General features: G+C 37.5%; 2 protein-coding genes across 4 annotated transcripts; one reads left to right on the top strand and one right to left on the bottom strand.

Moving 5' to 3' along the window:
* The first annotated feature begins 7,734 nt into the window (after nucleotides 1-7,734).
* LOC121985156 (ADP,ATP carrier protein ER-ANT1-like) lies at nucleotides 7,735-14,654 on the top strand. 3 transcript variants are annotated; one of them, XM_042538453.1, is made up of 4 exons: nucleotides 7,735-8,179; nucleotides 13,370-13,741; nucleotides 13,818-14,055; nucleotides 14,347-14,654. In XM_042538453.1, exons 1-4 carry the CDS (start codon nucleotides 7,886-7,888, stop codon nucleotides 14,391-14,393), a joined length of 951 nt encoding a protein of 316 aa, XP_042394387.1. In that variant the 5' UTR covers nucleotides 7,735-7,885; the 3' UTR covers nucleotides 14,394-14,654. The 3 variants fall into 3 exon arrangements, with proteins under 3 accessions (XP_042394387.1, XP_042394386.1, XP_042394384.1); XM_042538452.1 differs by having other exon boundaries at nucleotides 13,818-14,123; nucleotides 14,344-14,654; XM_042538450.1 differs by lacking the exon at nucleotides 14,347-14,654 and having other exon boundaries at nucleotides 13,818-14,324.
* A 129-nt stretch (nucleotides 14,655-14,783) lies between these two features.
* Nucleotides 14,784-15,888, bottom strand: LOC121985157 (WRKY transcription factor 1-like). Its single transcript, XM_042538454.1, has 3 exons — nucleotides 15,569-15,888; nucleotides 15,377-15,472; nucleotides 14,784-15,279 (listed from the first exon to the last, which is right to left on the bottom strand). The coding sequence occupies exons 1-3, from the start codon at nucleotides 15,829-15,831 to the stop codon at nucleotides 14,832-14,834; spliced, it is 807 nt and encodes a 268-aa protein (XP_042394388.1). The 5' UTR covers nucleotides 15,832-15,888; the 3' UTR covers nucleotides 14,784-14,831.
* Nucleotides 15,889-17,536: the final 1,648 nt, after the last annotated feature.

Genomic DNA, 17,536 nt, shown 5'->3' with positions numbered 1-17,536 from the left:
GAATTGGCATATGATGTTCTGCCAAACGAACTTAATGACCATATGCTTGGTTATTCTTGCAAGCGGCTCGACTTCCACCCACTTTAAGAAGTAGTCGACTACGATGAGCAGAAATTTCCGCTGACCGGTCGTCATGAGAATGACCCAACGATATCCATGTCTCATTGGTTGAACAGGCAAGATACAGTAAATGCCTTCATTTCCTCGATCGGTCGGTGCGGAAGGTTGTGATGCTTTTGGCATGACAAGCAGGTGGCCACCGTCCGAGCGGCATCTTCTTGGAGGGTCGGCCAAAAATATACGGCCAGGAGTATCTTTCGAGCTAACGCACGGGCGCCCAGATGGCCTCCGCAGGAACCATGGTGCACCTCTCGCAGAGTGTATTCAGCATCTTCCGATCCGACGCACTTGAGTAGGGGCCTGGAGAAGGCTCTCTTATAAAGCTAGTCCCCAACCAAAGTAAACCATCCGCCCCTCTTCTTCAGTAAGTGAGCTTCTTCCTGATCAGCAGGTGTTACTCTCGACCACAGAAACTCTATCAGAGCCATCCTTGAGTTGTTGGGGAAGATTATTCCTTCCATTTGGTCAATATGCGACACTAGCGAGATCTGTTCAATCGGCTACCCTATGATGATCGGTGATAACGAACTGGCTAACTTTGCCAACTCATCTGCTACCTGGTTTTTCGATCAGGGTATCTTTTGTATAATGACCTCCTGAAAGTTTGTCTTCAACCTCTTGAAGGCCTCCGCATAGAGTTTGAGTCGGGCGTTGCTTATCTCGAACGTCCTGGATAGCTGCTGGGTGGCCAACTGAGAGTCTGAGTGGATGAGGACTCTAACGACTCCCACTTGCGGGGCTACATGTAGGTCGACTATCAATGCCTCATACTCAGCTTCATTATTGGTGGCGCGATAGTCAAGCCGAACCAAAAGCTGCATCCGGTCTTCCCGTGGTAAGATAAGCAATATGCTGATTCCACTACCTTGCCGAGTGGATGAGCCATCAACATATATCTTCCACGTTGCCTCCGACTCGACATTCTGGACCTCTATGACGAAATCCGCTAAGGCCTGAGCCTTGATGGCCGCTCGAGGTTGATATTGTATGTCGAATTCGCTTAGCTCGGTCGTCCATTTAATCAATCTTCCAGATGCCTCGGGGTTTAGAAGGACCCGTCCCAAGGAGCTGTTAGTTAGCATGATGATTGAGTGTGCTAGAAAGTACGGACGAATCCTCCGAGTGGCGAGAATCAAAGCATAAGCTGATTTTTTTCAGACCAGTGTAGCGAGACTCTGCATCCTTCAATATATGTCTTAAAAAGTATACAGGTTGTTGTTCTTAATCGTTCTGCCTAACTAGAGCCAACTCAACCGCATACTCGTTGGATGATAAATAGATCCAAAATGGCTCACCAACAATTGGTTTGGTTAATACAGGCAGGGAGTTAAGATATTCCTTCAACTCTTCCAATGCCCGATCGCACTTGGCATCCCATTGGAATTTTGTAGCTCGACGAAACACTTTGAAGAATAACAGGCTCCGGTCGGACGACTTGGATATGAAATCCTTCCATTAGAGCGAACTATTACTCTATCTCCATCATAAAGAAATTTTCAACCTTTGATTTCCAAAGGTCCAAACTCACAATTCCGTAGAGTGGAGGTCCTCAGATGTTATATCTGAATTTGTCTCTAAACTCTATTTTGAACTTTAGCTCTTTGATGATGAATCTTTAACCATTGAAATTAGGGCTTCAAGCTTAAATGTCTTTTTCTTCCTCTAGCTTGTTACACTCTCGGCGATTAGTCCAATGAAGAGCGGTCTCGCTCTGATACCACTTGTTAGGACACTCCGGTGAGTTAGAGGGAGATGATTAGCTCCAATTACTTCCTTGATGATGAGTTACAATAGAAAACACTCGAAGCAATGCTAACACCCAGATTTACTTGGTATACACCTCAATGAGGTGACTAATCCAAGGATCCACACAGAGTACACATTCCACTGTAAAAATACTCCTTCTTGGAAACACTCCGGAGATGGAGAAACCTTGTACAAGCTCTCAATAGAAAATACAATAAGGAAATGAATGAACAGAACAATGAACATCTTGGTTGATCTCTTGTAACTTGTAGATGTCTCTTGTAGACTCAGAAATACAGCAACACTTTACCTTGAATCTTCTAAGAATAGATGGTGAAGAGTGGAGAAGAAGCAGAGAAGAAGTGTTACCATTTGAATCTTGCCAAAGCCTTTATATCTCATGATTTATAGCTCCCAATCAATTGACCTTACACCCAATTGATTGTCACGTCAGATCCGAGCAAATCTAGCTGTTAAACCTCGAAACAATCTTCTCCCAATTGATTAGCCAATCAATTTTGAGGCTTAAATCGATCATCCAATCAATCCAGCGACTCTCTATTTGTCACTATTTTCTCTCTCCCACCCCCTCCCCCAATCGATCACTTGATCGATTGGGAAACCACTGGTTTTCATGAAGAAAACACGCTCAATCGATCACCTGATGGATTGACACAACCCAATTGATCACCTAATAGATTGGCATAGCCCAATCGATCAGTTGATTGATTGGGCCACCTTCTGTGCGTCGTGGAGAAGTGCGCTCAATTAATCCACTGATCGATTGACACAACTCTCAATCGATCAGTGGATCGATTGAGAATGCCTCTGCATCATAGAGAAGTGCGGTCAATTGATCCATTTATCGATTGACACAACACTCAATCGATCACTTGATCGATTGCCCAACTCTAACTTGCTTAACTAAAGTCTAGGTTCCCTTATCCAACCTCTAGTCAACCGTGACCTATTGGGACTTCTCCACTAAGTGTCCGGTCAACCTTTTAACCCACTTAGACTTTACTAATTTCCTATTGGACCTTCAATCACCAAATGTGGTCTTCCTTGACCCACTTAGATTTTTCTCTTGTCTAACCATAGTTAGGACTTTATCTTGGCAACGTGCAGTCCTCCTTAATCCACTTGGACTCCCTTTGCCTAACCGCAGTAATGGCTTTCCTTTGCCAACATGTAATCCTTCTTGATCCACTTGGACTTGTTTGTCTAATTGCAGTTAGGACTTTTCTTGCCAATGTACAGTCTCCCTTGATCCACTTGGACTTTCCTTGCCAATGTGCTATCCTCCTTGACCCACTTGGACATTCCTTTGTCTAACCATAATTAGGACTTTCCTTTGCCAACATGTGATCCTCCTTGACCCACTTGGACTTTCTTTACCTAACCCCTAATTAGTACTTTACCAGTCAAGTATCGGTCTTCCATAACCTACCTGATTTCTCTCGCATATGCCCCACAATATATTATCCAAACATGTTGTCTATAACATATTGTCTAAATATTAAAACTCAAACTCAACTACACTTGAACTTAGTTAAACTAGTCAACCTTGACCCAGGGAACAATGCACCAACAATCTTCCAACACTCCGTGACCCACTCAGACTTTTCCTTGCTAACTCCCATTGGACTTTCAATCACCAAGTTTTCGATTAACCTTTAACCTACTTGGACTTTCTTTTTTCCAACTTTTCGTTGGACTTCCAATCACCAAGTACGGTCATCCTTGACCCACTAGGATTTTCCTCTTGCCTAACCTCTAGTTAGGACTAGTCACTCAGTAGACTTCCACCCTACCTAACCTCAGTTAGGGCTTTCCCTTGCCTAATTGTAGTTAGGACTTTCCCTTGCCTAACCATAGTTAGAGCTTTCCTTTACCAACATGTGATTCTTCTTGACCCACTTGGACTTTCCTTTACCTAACCTCAATTAGAACTAGTCACTCAGCTTGGTAGACATCCACCCTATCTAACCTAAGTTAGGGCTTTCTTTTGCCAATGTTCGATCCTCCTTAACCCACTTAGACTTTCCTTTACCTAACCCTAGTTAGGACTAGTCAATTGGTAGACTTTCACCCTATCTAACCTCAGTTAGGACTTTCCATTGCCTAACCTCCAGTTAGGACTTTCCTATACAAGTATCTTGTCCTCCCTTGACCTACTTGACTTCTCTCTCACATATTTTCAAACAATGAAACTCAAGCTCGAGTTAACTCGAGCTTAGTCAAACTGGTTAACCTTGACCTGAGGACAATTGTACCAACAATCTCTCTCTTTTTGATATTTGATAATATGTTTAAGTTAGGCTAATCCATTAACCCAACTTCCATCTTCATCCCATATCAAAGCACGAACGAGAGTTTTCTAACTTAAACTCTACATTTCCCCCTTTGACACATATCAAAAACTCTTCGCAAGAGTAAATTCATTCAAAACAACCTAATAAAAGTCACATATCTTTCATTGTATCCTATGCTCAACTTTAAGCATACATCCATCACAATGAAGATTTTCAATTTTCCATTATCTCTAATGCTCAACCTAGAGCATTCATCACAATGAAAGTTCTAAACCTTTCATTGTCTCCTCATCCTGATCATTTAAAATCCCAAATTATGCTTTTAATGAAGACCTCCCCCTCAAAGCATGCTCTAACTTCTATCATTTTACCAACAATGATTTGGAGTAACTAAACATTTAGGAAATCCTAAAATTGAAGTTATGAGATTAAAAATTCATCCTTGATTCTAAATATCCTCCTTAACTTCAAATTAGTCCTCTTAACCATTGCTTTCTTATTCTCATCAAGAAAATTACCCTTAAATACATACCAAGGCATTACATAGGGTTGGGAATAGTTAAATGACCTAAGTGTGACTTAATCAACTGAAGTAAACTCATTTCAGCCGAAATCAATACTGCCAATCAATTGGCATATCTTAATCAATTGGTTTAAGCTTCCAATAGATTCCGCACGTACCAATAGATCTTGATCAATCCTGTAAGCTTCTATGCTTGTAAAAATTTACTACCAATCGATTAGGGTAATCGAATGGTATGAAGTAATGGATCGGAATCAATCAATTACTGTAACTGATTTTTTATATTTCAATTTCAACTTAAAATTCAGAAATTCATAAATAATTCTACAATTTAAAAAAAATCATGAAACTTCGTGTAGACATTACTTATGTTATATACTATCATAGAAAAATAATTTATTTTTTTATGAAAATACCTCCCATTTCTAAATAATGACATAAAATTAGGAATTATTAAAAACTTCAATATTTTATTCTACTTTGTATCTAATTGCTTAATGGTGATTCCTATCAATAAATATAATTCACTAAGATTTTCTAAATAATTTCAAACCATGATCTTTGGACAAAATATACATGAATTGTACATTAGCTTTCCCCATGATTGGACTTTACATAATTATTTATTTTAACATAACTAAAACTGAATTATATGCACTAAATCAAGAGAGAAGATCTCCTGGTCCATAAAAAAGTGGACCAAAGGATGCCCCACTCCCAATTGTGGCCAGATCGTAATTGCGATCCGGCCGCAATTGGTTGTGATTCATTCATGGGTTCACCGTCCCCACTAGGTTATAGTTTGGGTCGGAGCGGGCGGCCGGAGGCTACCAGAAGTTGGCAAGTGTCCAGATTGTCGGGTACTAAGTAGTGGGCGGCCTTTGGCCGTTCGCTCCGACCCAAACTATAACCTGGTGGGGACTGTGAACCCATGAAGGGATCACAACCAATTATGGTCGGATCACAATTACGATCCGACGCAATTGGGAGTGGACTATCCCCTGGTCCATTTTTTTGTGGACTAGGAGATCTGGTCTTCTAAATCAACATCTTGAATCTTTTTCATCCTCCTAACATCTCACTTATATTTAATGTATCTATACACTTACAAGTCAACTCTATAGTCTTTGTGTGATGTAAAATAAATTTTTCCTAAACTAAAGGATCATGTATCTCTATCTAGACATTTTAATTTTGATTATCCTACCTAGGAGGTCAATTTATTCCATTATCCTTAATTATAAGAAATTTAAAATAGTGCATGATAAATGACTACGGTTGGGTAGGTATGACATTCCGATATTGAATTCTCATATCATATACCATATCAAAAATCAGGTATATATATTAAAATTTAAATTCAACTTTCAACCTCTCAAATATAACTTAATAATAAATGTAATTTTTATCCCCACATACTTACTACAATATAATGAAATAAAAATCAATTTCCTACATACACATGTCCTTAGAAATAAAAATTTCTCTCAGCTTATAGTCACTTAACTTTGAAAGTGGCATCAGAGTAAGCATAATTATTTTTTATTATAATAATAAATATGATAAATTATACAACACTCTAAAATACCAAAATCGTATCATTTTCATCGTAAAATAAAATTTTAATAAGTATGAAACTTTGAATCTTAAACATAACAACATCGTTTATGTTCACTATGTGAACTCGTACACACCATTATGAATGTATATACTATTTTATAAGATTCTAAGAGTTTTTATTTATTTTTTTTAGTTAGTATCATGTCTGTCATTTACATCGATTAATTTTGAAAATTACTGATTCAGTTTTATAAAAAAAATTCATTAACTACTAAAATAAATTAAAAAAATACTCATAATAAACAATCTATCAAAATTTGAGAATATAAGAGTTTATCGATATAAGGTATATAACTAACTTTGATAGGCCTTTCAATATTGACTAGATTCTTCTTAGCACTGTTTTTTTTTCTGTTGGATAAGCCCACAAGACTACTAGTAGAGTTGTCAGACGGATCAATCCGTAATGGGACGGGTCGATCCATGGGGGACTAACTATTTAGCGGGGCGGGGCGATCGAACCCGCCAACTTAGTGGGTTGGAAAATTTCCAACCCAACCCATTCTAAGGCGGGTTGCGGGTTTGGCGGGTCAACCCGTGGGTCCATAAAAATTTTTTAAAAAAATTAAAAAATATTTCATATCTTGAATATTTTACTTCGAAAAAATTTTCTACAATTAAATATATACATAAACATGTATTCTAAATATAAATGAATACAAATGAGTACTTATGTTGGATGAAAAGTACTATTTTATTTCAAAATTATAACAAAGAAAGATAATAAATTAGCCTAAAACTTAGTTTACATGTGTTTTTCAACTCGCGGGCCAACCCAAGCCCGAGTGGGCCGACCCGCGCGGGTCGCGGGCCTAGGCGGGTCGGCCCACGGTGGATTTCGGTTGATAAAATTTCAACTCAATCTGCTTAAATTGTTTGACGAGATGAGTCAACTCAACGGACTCAACCCAAATTGACGACTCTAACTACTAGCATAGGATTCTACTTAATTAAGTAGATTTTCTTATATCTTTTATGAGACATATTGAATTATTATTGCATATTCTCCAGTTTAATATGCTTTATATTATATTTATGTAACTTCTTGAGAATTAACTTATTTACTCCTTTAATTTATTTTATTTTTACTTTATTTTGGTGGGGGTTAGATTGATGGATTTAGAAACGAAAGAATGAAATGATAATAAAATATAGAATTTAGATTGTGAGTTTGAGGATGATAATTTAAAAATAATTTTTAAATTTATGAAAATCAATCAAACTCATATAATTAAGTAAATTTTATTTTCATTTCCATTCTTATTTTTATTCTCATCCCATTTATTATTCAATTTATACTCCTAATCATTTCCGTCAATTTAACTAAACGTCATCTAACCAAACGTCAGCTAAGTTAACGAGATCAATTAAGAGCCGCGCATCAAAGAGATAAAACTACAAATAAAAATAAAGCATCGGACAGAATGAGCGACCACTACTTCTAGCCATCTGATCCGCGGTCCCTAATTGGACCTGACGCTTCGCATCTTGCGTCGGCGGCGGCCTTCGAAAAATAGAGGCGAGGGAACAAAAGCTAGCGGTCGAAATCGGAGAGGGCGAGATGGGGGTCGCTGCCGATGCGGCAACCGTGGCGGTAGCGGCTCCACCGACCAAGAAGATGGCGGCCGACTTTGTGATGGGCGGGGCGGCCGCGGTATTTGCTAAAAGCGGGGCAGCGCCGGTGGAGCGGGTGAAGCTCCTGCTGCAAAACCAGGGGGAGATGATCAGGAGGGGGCACTTGACTAGGCCTTACCAGGGCATTAGGGATTGCTTCGCAAGGGTTCTCAATGAAGAAGGGGTTCTCGCCTTGTGGAGAGGCAACCAGGCCAATGTCATCCGATATTTCCCTACTCAGGTTAGGATTTCTTAGGGAGAGATATGGGCTCTCTCGCCCTTCTTGATTTCAGAAAGTTCTAATTTTTTTTTTAAATCGTGATACTATTGAAACTATTCCTGTTATTGCTTTACTTTGATTTCTTTTTTGTGCTGAGTTTTAGTTTCTATTCCATCAATAACTCGATTGAAGATGACTAAAGTCTTTGTTTTGGGGTGATGACATATCAAAATTGGACTGACAGAAGGTTCGTGTTCATCTTGAGAGTTTACTAGATTTTTAGCTTATTTCTTCAATTCATATTTTTTGAGCTAGTTGATCTGGAACTCAACCCTCAATTAGGTTACTCTTTTGGTGGAGCTTCATAAGATTAACTTTGCTGCTGTCGGCATAGAAAATTATTTAAACACAAGGTTAGTTGTAATTTGCACAGATTTAAGGGGATTGTGTTTCTATGTTGCAATAACATTAATTAATGGAGTAAATATAAAAATTGTAAACATAGTGAACTTAGTACAGGAAAATCTTAATATGATACCAATGCATTTATTTCCTTGCATTCTTGTAGCAAACTTCCAACAAATTATTATGAGTTTAGGTCAACCATCGATCCAGTTATAAGATTAGTGCGTATTATACCAACTTAAGTTTGAGTTAGATACTATCTGGTGGCTATCCTAAATTCTTTATGATAAACATAAGATAGAAGCAGAGGTTGTTGCAGATTTTCTTAAGATTTTCATTATATTAGCCTGTTTTTATGAGAGATATTGAGAAGCACTTTTGACTCAATGAAGCCATTTTCTCCTCAATCTAGATACATCAATAGTTTCTGCTACTATCATATCTATGTTCTCTCGTAAGCTTCTGTGCCGAAGACCTCATTATATATCATGTATATGATTCAGATATTCTATGGTATATGTAAGCAAACTCAACATCGTTGCCATCAAGCTGGGTTTTGTTCGTTCCAACTAATTTGGGTCGGCTACATGAATGCCATCCCTTTATTTAGCTCTATGCTAAGCAATATCATTTGTAATATTTGTATTAACCTATGTTGCATGGATACGGGTATCGTATTGGACACGACGCAAATACGGCGATACGGAAAATTTTGAAAATATAAGACACGATACGGCTAGGATACGATGATTATTAAAAAATATAAAAAAAAATATTATATATATATATATATATATATATATATATAGTATTTAAAATTAAAAATCCTAGAATAGAAAACCATATTACATCAATCATAAAATCCATTACAAACAAAAAGTAAACATAACAAAATATAAAACATCAAATCCAGCTTAAATAAGTTTTAAAAAAAATCAAACATTCATATCGGTCTCATCACCAACATTGCCTTATAAGACTGACTCCAATTTAGGTTCATCAAAAGAAAATTTGACAATTTCAAGGATAGCATCACCCTCCATGTCCATAGAATCAACATCTACTCCAACATTCCACATCTTACTTTCTCCTTCACTGTAATGTAGACTCCGAGATAAAAGACGAAGATTATAGTGAACATATACCAAATCTTCTGCTCTTTGTGGTGTTATCTTGTTCCTCTTCAATGAGTGTATGAAACTATAGGTGCTCCAATTTCTCTCACAAAAAGAAGATGGTTGTACAAGTAGTTCTAAAGCTAAACTTTGAAGAGTTGGTGCAGAAGCGCCATGGGTAACCCACCACTTAGTTGGAGATATCAAACCTTGATCACGTATTGCATCATTATCAAAAAAATCATCAATGGCAGCTGAAAAAGAGGCAAACTCCTCATTGACACTTCTTCGTTCGGATGAATTGGAGTAATATCTTTCAATGCACTTTTTTCTTTCCCTTGAAACTTCGATGCCCCTATGAAGAGGAATACGATTGGGAGATTCTTGGAGCCACTCATGGTTATAATACCTATATAAAAAAGATTGATAGTTTAACATCATTCATGAACTAATATTTCTAATTTGCTAAAACTTAGAAAGTTAAAAAATTTTAAAGCTTTACCATAGAATCAAAGAATGCGCCAAACAATGTAGGTGTATTCCTTTTATTCCATCACTCCACCAGAATATTATGAACAACCTCATAAAACTTTGAATCTCCACTATGAGGCCCCTTTGAGATAGCAACTATTATTTTCTCTATCATTTCATCCCACTACTCATAGACTAAATGAAGACAAGGGTGATCAGTGTTTGTTTTCCTTAGCATCTTATAAATCGGACTTATGAAGGCAAATATATAATCAATCTTTTTCCAAAATTGATCATCCAATATATTGTACTTCACTCTGGCCTTCACTACATCATCTTCCTTCTACAGATCCCATTTTTCACTAATCACCGTGTTTTCAAGACATTTCTTGATTTGCTTGAACCTTTTTAGCATAATGATCGTGGAAGCAAATTGAGTATCCGCAAGTAATAGAATCTTCAAGTTTGAGTTATTGCACTCATCAAAGGTTTTTTTTTTTTTTTTGTAGAGAGTCAGTCGATGCACAAATATTCTTCAAAGCAAGATTCAATGTGTGCACAACAAAGGACTCCAAAATATGTGTGGGTACTTTGCCTCAATGAGTAACCCTTTGCAAACAAGAGCATTATTGGTGACCACTTGGACAAATTCTCTTTGAAGAAGTGAAGTTCTCAATAAATTGTATCTTGGTGGAAGATAACCTAAAATTGTTCGTTGAGTAGCCAAACTGAAAGCACGAACATAATGAGGATTCCTAGCAATATTGAAAGATAATCCCCCAGTTTAAAACAACCTCGCGATTTCAGAGTGGAGCTCATCTCTAGCATTCAAGTTAAAAGATTTTTCAAGAGGGCCAAGTGGTTCTTTCCTCTTCGTTATTGGAATTGGTTTATCATTTTGAAAGGACCGCTAAATGAGGATTTTGAAGCCATGTCTGATGATACAGATGACGAAAGCAACGACACTTCTTTCAGTTTAGAATTCTTCTTTCTCAATTCCACATCATCATTAAGCTGTTGCATACATTTCATTTGATCCATTGTAACAGTTGTATTACCATCAATTTCAGCACCTTTTTATTTTAACAGGTGCACTTTCACCCTCGAATATTATCCTTTGCACACTTTAGTATATATATTGCATGACCAAGTGGCATTTCCTCCTCCAACTACCTTTTTCACCTAGGTTACAAATTTCTAAAAAGGAGAATAATCATCAACATCCCCCTTTCCACTCTCATTTCAAAAACTTCCCATGGCAAATAGGCTGATACTACGGTACAATATTTTTCTTTTGGCGTAACAAATTAAAGAAGTGTTATTCCATTGCAAAATAGGCTGACCATTTTAAATTTTCGCTAAAAACAACAATTAAGAAGACACAATTCCCAAAAGCAAAACAAATTCTGAGTAGTGATTTTACAAGAAAAAAATAGAAAAGTAGACTTGCTAGAAACTAGAGGGCAGCGACGGGCGATGTCGAGCGGCAGCGAGCACTGACAAGTAGTGTTGTGATGAATGATGATGAAAGAACGAGAGCAGCGGCGAGCAACCGCGAGCACCGACGAGCAGTGGCGAGCACCAACGAGTGGTGTTGTGATGATTGATGATGAAAGAACGAGAACATGAAATAATCGGGAGCAAGAAAGACTAATTTAGGGCATTTTAAAGCCCAATTCATTTTAATTTATTTATTAAGTAGTCCTCATAAATTTATTATTTTTCAATTTAACCTTTGCAATTTTTAATTTTTTTTACAATTGAGCCCAAACTTATCCAAAAACGTGTCTCATCTATGTCCTAGCCGTGTCCGATTGGCCAAACTTTAAAAAAAGTCAATGACACGATTTTTGCCATATCCAACACGCGTATTTGCGTGTCGTGTCCATGTCTGTGTTGTGTTCGTGTTCGACACTTCAAAAAAAAAAATTTTGGAGTGTCCATGCTACATAGGTATTACCAAATTATTGTTATTACATTAATGTTTTCCTCCATCTTGCTTGCCCCTTATACCTTCCACTCTAATAAATTTTGCTATTCTAATTATAAAAATTATTGGTAATCTTTGAACATGTCTATACTATCTCAATCTATATATATACATCTCTCTCAAATATTAATATTTTCTATTTTATTCTTTATAATAACTCCACATATCCATCTTATCATTCTCATTTTTGCTACATTTTGTAAGACGTTTCCCCTAATATTCTAACACCCAAATCCATAAAATGTGACTGATTATAGCACAATCTGATAAAAGTTTCATTATAATTGAATGGGATATGATGATTGCACAAGACTTCACAAGCTTCCCTCTATTTCACAATTCATTCTTTATATTGGAATTTATATCCATCCATCTTAATTATTCTTTCAGTTCTTATCAGATCTTTTTTTTATTGAAACTATATTTTATATATTCAACTTTTGTTTTCCATGTCACAAAAGCTTTAGTTTCTAAAGGTTTTCTCCACAATTCAAACTTTAAATTTAATCCAATTACATGCATCCGTTAACAAAATATCATTTGCAAATAACATGTATGTGGAAGGTTTTTCTTTAGTGCAATCGGCTACTTCATTTACTACTAATGCTAAAAGATAGAAGACATAGAACTGACTCTTGAGATAAATCTACAACTATAATAAAATCATTCATCACTCTCCTAGTAGTTTTGGCGCTAGTAATAGAGTTATCATACATATCTTTGAATAATATTATTTTTTACTGTTTATCTAGTTCTATTAAGTTTAGAATTGTTTAAAAAGTGCTTTGGCAAACCAGCTTTTTTGAATATACTCTCTCATCTATAATCGAAAAATGACTGAGAATGCAATACATTGGCTTAAAGAACCTTATGGCAAAAGTACTATCGGAAAACATTCCCAAGCCTAGTCATAGTCATTTCCTTGCTTTCTGTTTTACTGGACAATATGTTTTCAAATTTCTGCCGGTAATTATCTTGATAGGTTTGTTACAAGAGATCAATAGAATGAGAGATGGATATGTGAGTTGTGTATATCTTGGTTCTTTTAAAAGAAAACCTAATGATCTATATATTCAAAAATGTGTATGCCTCTTCTTTTGTGTGTGTGTGTGTGTGTGTGTGATTCCAGTATTCTTAATTGGAGCTTATTTTACCTAATATCATGTCAATAATTTATTATGCATCAGTATAGTTAACAATTACATCGTTGATCCGATTTCTTTCAAACAGGCTTTCAATTTTGCATTCAAGGGCTATTTTCGAAGCCTTTTTGGCTTCTCAAAAGAGAAAGAGGGTTACATGAAATGGTTAGCGGGGAACGTAGCTTCAGGTAGCGCAGCTGGAGCAACAACATCCCTGTTACTATACCATTTAGATTATGCAAGGACTCGGCTTGGCACAGATGCAATTGAATCCAAAGCTAACAGTGAACGACAGTTTAAAGGACTAGCTGACGTCTACAGAAAGACTCTAGCAACTGATGGTATTGTTGGCTTGTATCGAGGTTTTAGTGTTTCCATACTGGGCATCACTTTGTATCGGGGCTTGTATTTTGGCATTTATGATACCATGAAACCCATTATCCTAGTTGGACCACTGGAGGTCAGTGTACAATTTTGCTTGTTAGATCACCTTTAAATATTTTTGGCTGACGATTTGTTGATATACTATGTTGCAGGGCAACTTCTTTGCCAGTTTCACATTAGGCTGGAGTGTGACTACATTTTCTGGCATTTGTGCATACCCTTTCGATACGCTGCGTCGGAGAATGATGTTGACCTCCGGACAGCCATTCAAGTATCAAAATGCATATCATGCTCTGAAGACAATAGTAGGGAATGAAGGTTTCTTTGCACTTTTCAGAGGTGCTGCTGCAAACATGCTATCAGGGATGGCCGGAGCTGGTGTTCTTGCAGGTTATGACCAACTACACCGAATCGCATGTAGGCATGGTTATGGCTTTGACCAGAAGCTTAGAACCAGTGTAAAATAATTTGCTTTATTTGAAAAAGAAAAGTCAAATCTTTTCCATAAATTTTTTTAGTTATTTAGGTAGTCTGGAAAAACTCACAACCAACTACCCTTTACACAAGGAGCTAAAGGATTAAAGACAATCCTCTAGTGCAAATTGTATATAGTGATTGTAGATTTACAAGGATACTGATACTTTGTTTTGCTTTCGTCATTGTTTTTTGTTGTCGAAGTAGATTCTAACACAGACCGCCGAGGGATTTTATATATCTCATGGGGATGATGGAGGAAGCCTGCAGGAGAGAAGGTGGCAGAATACGAGAAGGGAGGCTGAAGAGAAACGTCTAAGAAAGTCACATGTATACCATGGAGACTTCTCATGGAAACAGGTGACGAGTAAAATAAAATAGAACTGGCAACTCTCCATCTTCTTCGAGATGTTTTGGCAGACGGTTCCATATATTTATTTTTACTTTTTGGAGAAATTTTCAGATCCCAACTAGCACTGTAAATAAATCAAATTAAACAAGCTGCAAGCTTGTTAACTTTTCTATAATTTCTCCAGTTCTCAGTTAGAATCATCAGAGATCTAATAACGACAAGCCAAAATTCAAAAGCGTAACCAAAAAATTCACTAGGATGAGGATCCAACATGGTGATGAAGAATCTATTGAGTACTACTTGAGAGTTATTTCAACAATTAATTAATTATTCTCCTTAATTACATTGTTATATATTCATCTAGAAAATATTCAACCATTGAGGTTGCTGACACGTCTTTATCCAGGACATTATCGTCATTATAAAAATGGTTGGCGATCGATTCAGAAAATGAGTCAAAGATCGTGGGGTCTCCAAGCTCGAGCATGACCAACGAACCCTGCGGGGTTTCACACCTTCGACCTCCATTAATGGCGTTCTGATCACCGACAGTACTATCCATTTCACCCATGTGAATTAGTGGTGGCTCGTTTTCAGGTTCACTTTCGGCTTGGAAATTAAAGGTCCGTCCAGCAGAGCTCAGACTCCTCTCATTAGTTGTTCCTGAAGTAGAATTACAAGTGTGTTCTCCTTCATAAACCACAAGAAACAGAGATGCGTCCTGCTGTTGCACCTGCTTCTTTGCTTGGCACCTCCGATCCAAACTGTAGGTGCATCTGTAGTAGTTCCTGTTATTCATCATCAGAATTGAGGTTAAGGAATAATGTAAAGAAAAGGACAAGTTGATCATTCAGAAAATTAAGAGAAGATCGCCCGTCAGATCACTTTTTGAAGACGGATCCTTTGATGAACTTCTCGCCGTATTTTCTCCATCGATGGGCATCGTAATAAGGTGCGTTCGTGACTTCTTTTCTTGCGAAGCTGCCGAAGAACAATGAAACAAATTAAACAGGTAACAAGCTAAGAAATTAAAGAGATTAAACTATTGCAATTTTCAGACGGCCAGTCGATCAGTACCTTCTTCTTAGATCTGTAGGCTGTAGTCGATCAGTTGCGCAGGGGAAGCTTCGCTTTCTCTTTGTGCTCCCTTCAGCTGGCTTCAGCTTGGAGAGGGTAGACTTGCAGTTTTCCATTACCTCTTCCGAAAGAGTCCTCACTGACCCCTTCAACCAGTCGCTGTAGTCGCCCATCTCGACGTAGGACTGGAGCTTCCTCGTGAGAGTAGCCGCGTGCTCAACCTCGCGGATCACGGAGCTCATGATCATGCCAGTGTTCTCCATGAGATAGATCGATGGCTCTGGCCTTCACACACAAGCCTGAGTCTCTCAGACTTTATAGATGCAGACCAAACAAAACATGTAATATTGTCAACTTCAGTGTTTGATTGTTTATAAATATAATATTAATACGCGTGAATCGTTGATGGTGTTTAGGTAGTATCTACGCAAAAGGCCTGAGAAGTATAATTCTATAAAAATATATTAAGATCGATATATAATATTTATAACAACATTAATAGTACTGTTTTTCCTTTAATAAGGAACAAAATAATATGATGATGTCCGAATGAAGGAAATTGAAAAGTTGAAAATGAGATGACCATTCACGGGGCGAATACTCCAATCTTACAAAATAAAACTAAATCAGGGAAATGGTTCTTGACGTTGATCCTCTGACGCTCAAGTCAAAATCAGAAAAAGAATGAGTAATCCAGAAAATAAAAAATCTTATCTTCCTCGTACCTAGCGTACCCTTTTATACATTTTGCTGTGATCATTCATCTTCCCTAATTTAATGATATTAATTGCAGAGGAAGACTTTTTTTTTGTCTTCACTTCCGTGCATTGATGATAAATATAGTGTTCTTCTTTGTCTTTACCTTGGCTAACTTCCTCATATTTAATGATAAACGACGTGTTTTCTTTTGTTTTCTTCTCCTCCTGTGTAATGTCATTCCTTGCACCGGACGGGTTGTCCGAGCGGCTCGTTTACCTTCCGATCGGCCCATGATGCCCCGACCGGTCGGGTGATGTCCGCTCAGCTACTCCTTTGCTGACCGAGATAACTGTAAGCCTGATGTTGACCGCCTTAACTTTGACTCACACCGTATCAATTGACCCGTGATAGATGGACTTCCCCTTATCACCGCATCATAATACAATTTGAATTGGGGTTCCTATGATCGAATTAATCTAACATTAAATGATACAAATCTAATATTAAATGTTCTGATTAGAAATTAATGTGTACCATGAAACATACAATATTATTGTACTTATGTACCATTCACATTTACCCCCGGGCTATGATATAGTGGTAGGGTATTTAGGTTGTCACTCAGATATCTGCGGTTCGATCCTCAGGTATGGTGAATTTATAGGAATTTTTCCTCCAACTGAGGTGTGCAACCAAAGGATGTTGGGCTTCTTGGCTGCCCGCCGCAAGCGCTTCTCAATTTACCCTGGTAATCAGTGAAAAAATTTCATGGGATTGAGTCGGTCATCCTAGAACTAGTCAATGAGACTAACTAAGTTTATCATTCACATTTGTTACAATATGGTAAGGGGTTAATTTCCGACGGACACATATGTCTTTGAAAAAAATAGATTCCTCCCACCCCGTGATTTATCTCCCTTCATATAACCTAGGGGCACGCCCTTTTATATAACTTAGGGACGAACTGTGAGGGACACATGAGATGAGCGTAATTATTTTTTTCTATAGTTGTGCACAATTCACATATAAACAATGCATCATATTTTGAAGTAACAATATAGTATTCAAAGTGTATTATTCAAATAAATTGATCCTATCTGAAACCGGAGGAGATATCACGTTGGGCAGGTGGCGATATTGTTGACCGGGAAAAGATTTTACTAGGGAGAGAAGATGGTGAGATGTGGCAGAAAAGGGGCTTCGAGCAACTTCCTCCTCTCTGCGTACATGGAAAAACAATCCCACAGAGCATTGGGACAAAAACCAAGG

Source organism: Zingiber officinale, chromosome 5B, assembly GCF_018446385.1.
Source record: "Zingiber officinale cultivar Zhangliang chromosome 5B, Zo_v1.1, whole genome shotgun sequence".
In the NCBI taxonomy this organism is placed as follows: Eukaryota; Viridiplantae; Streptophyta; class Magnoliopsida; order Zingiberales; family Zingiberaceae; genus Zingiber; species Zingiber officinale.
The sequence above is the reverse complement of the archived record's forward strand: the minus strand, read 5'-3'. Positions and strand labels throughout refer to the sequence as shown.

What these genes read in the sequence shown, in the direction of transcription:
- LOC121985156 (XM_042538450.1), top strand. Translation starts at nt 7,886, where the DNA reads ATGGGGGTCGCTGCCGATGCGGCAACCGTGGCGGTAGCGGCTCCACCG. An exon ending in TCCGATATTTCCCTACTCAG is followed by an intron (nt 8,180 to 13,369) that starts GTTAGGATTTCT and finishes TCTTTCAAACAG; the next exon opens with GCTTTCAATTTTGCATTCAA. An exon ending in TCCTAGTTGGACCACTGGAG is followed by an intron (nt 13,742 to 13,817) that starts GTCAGTGTACAA and finishes ACTATGTTGCAG; the next exon opens with GGCAACTTCTTTGCCAGTTT.
- LOC121985157 (XM_042538454.1), bottom strand. Translation starts at nt 15,831, where the DNA reads ATGGAGAACACTGGCATGATCATGAGCTCCGTGATCCGCGAGGTTGAG. An exon ending in CCTACAGATCTAAGAAGAAG is followed by an intron (nt 15,473 to 15,568) that starts GTACTGATCGAC and finishes GTTCTTCGGCAG; the next exon opens with CTTCGCAAGAAAAGAAGTCA. An exon ending in AAAGGATCCGTCTTCAAAAA is followed by an intron (nt 15,280 to 15,376) that starts GTGATCTGACGG and finishes GATGAATAACAG; the next exon opens with GAACTACTACAGATGCACCT.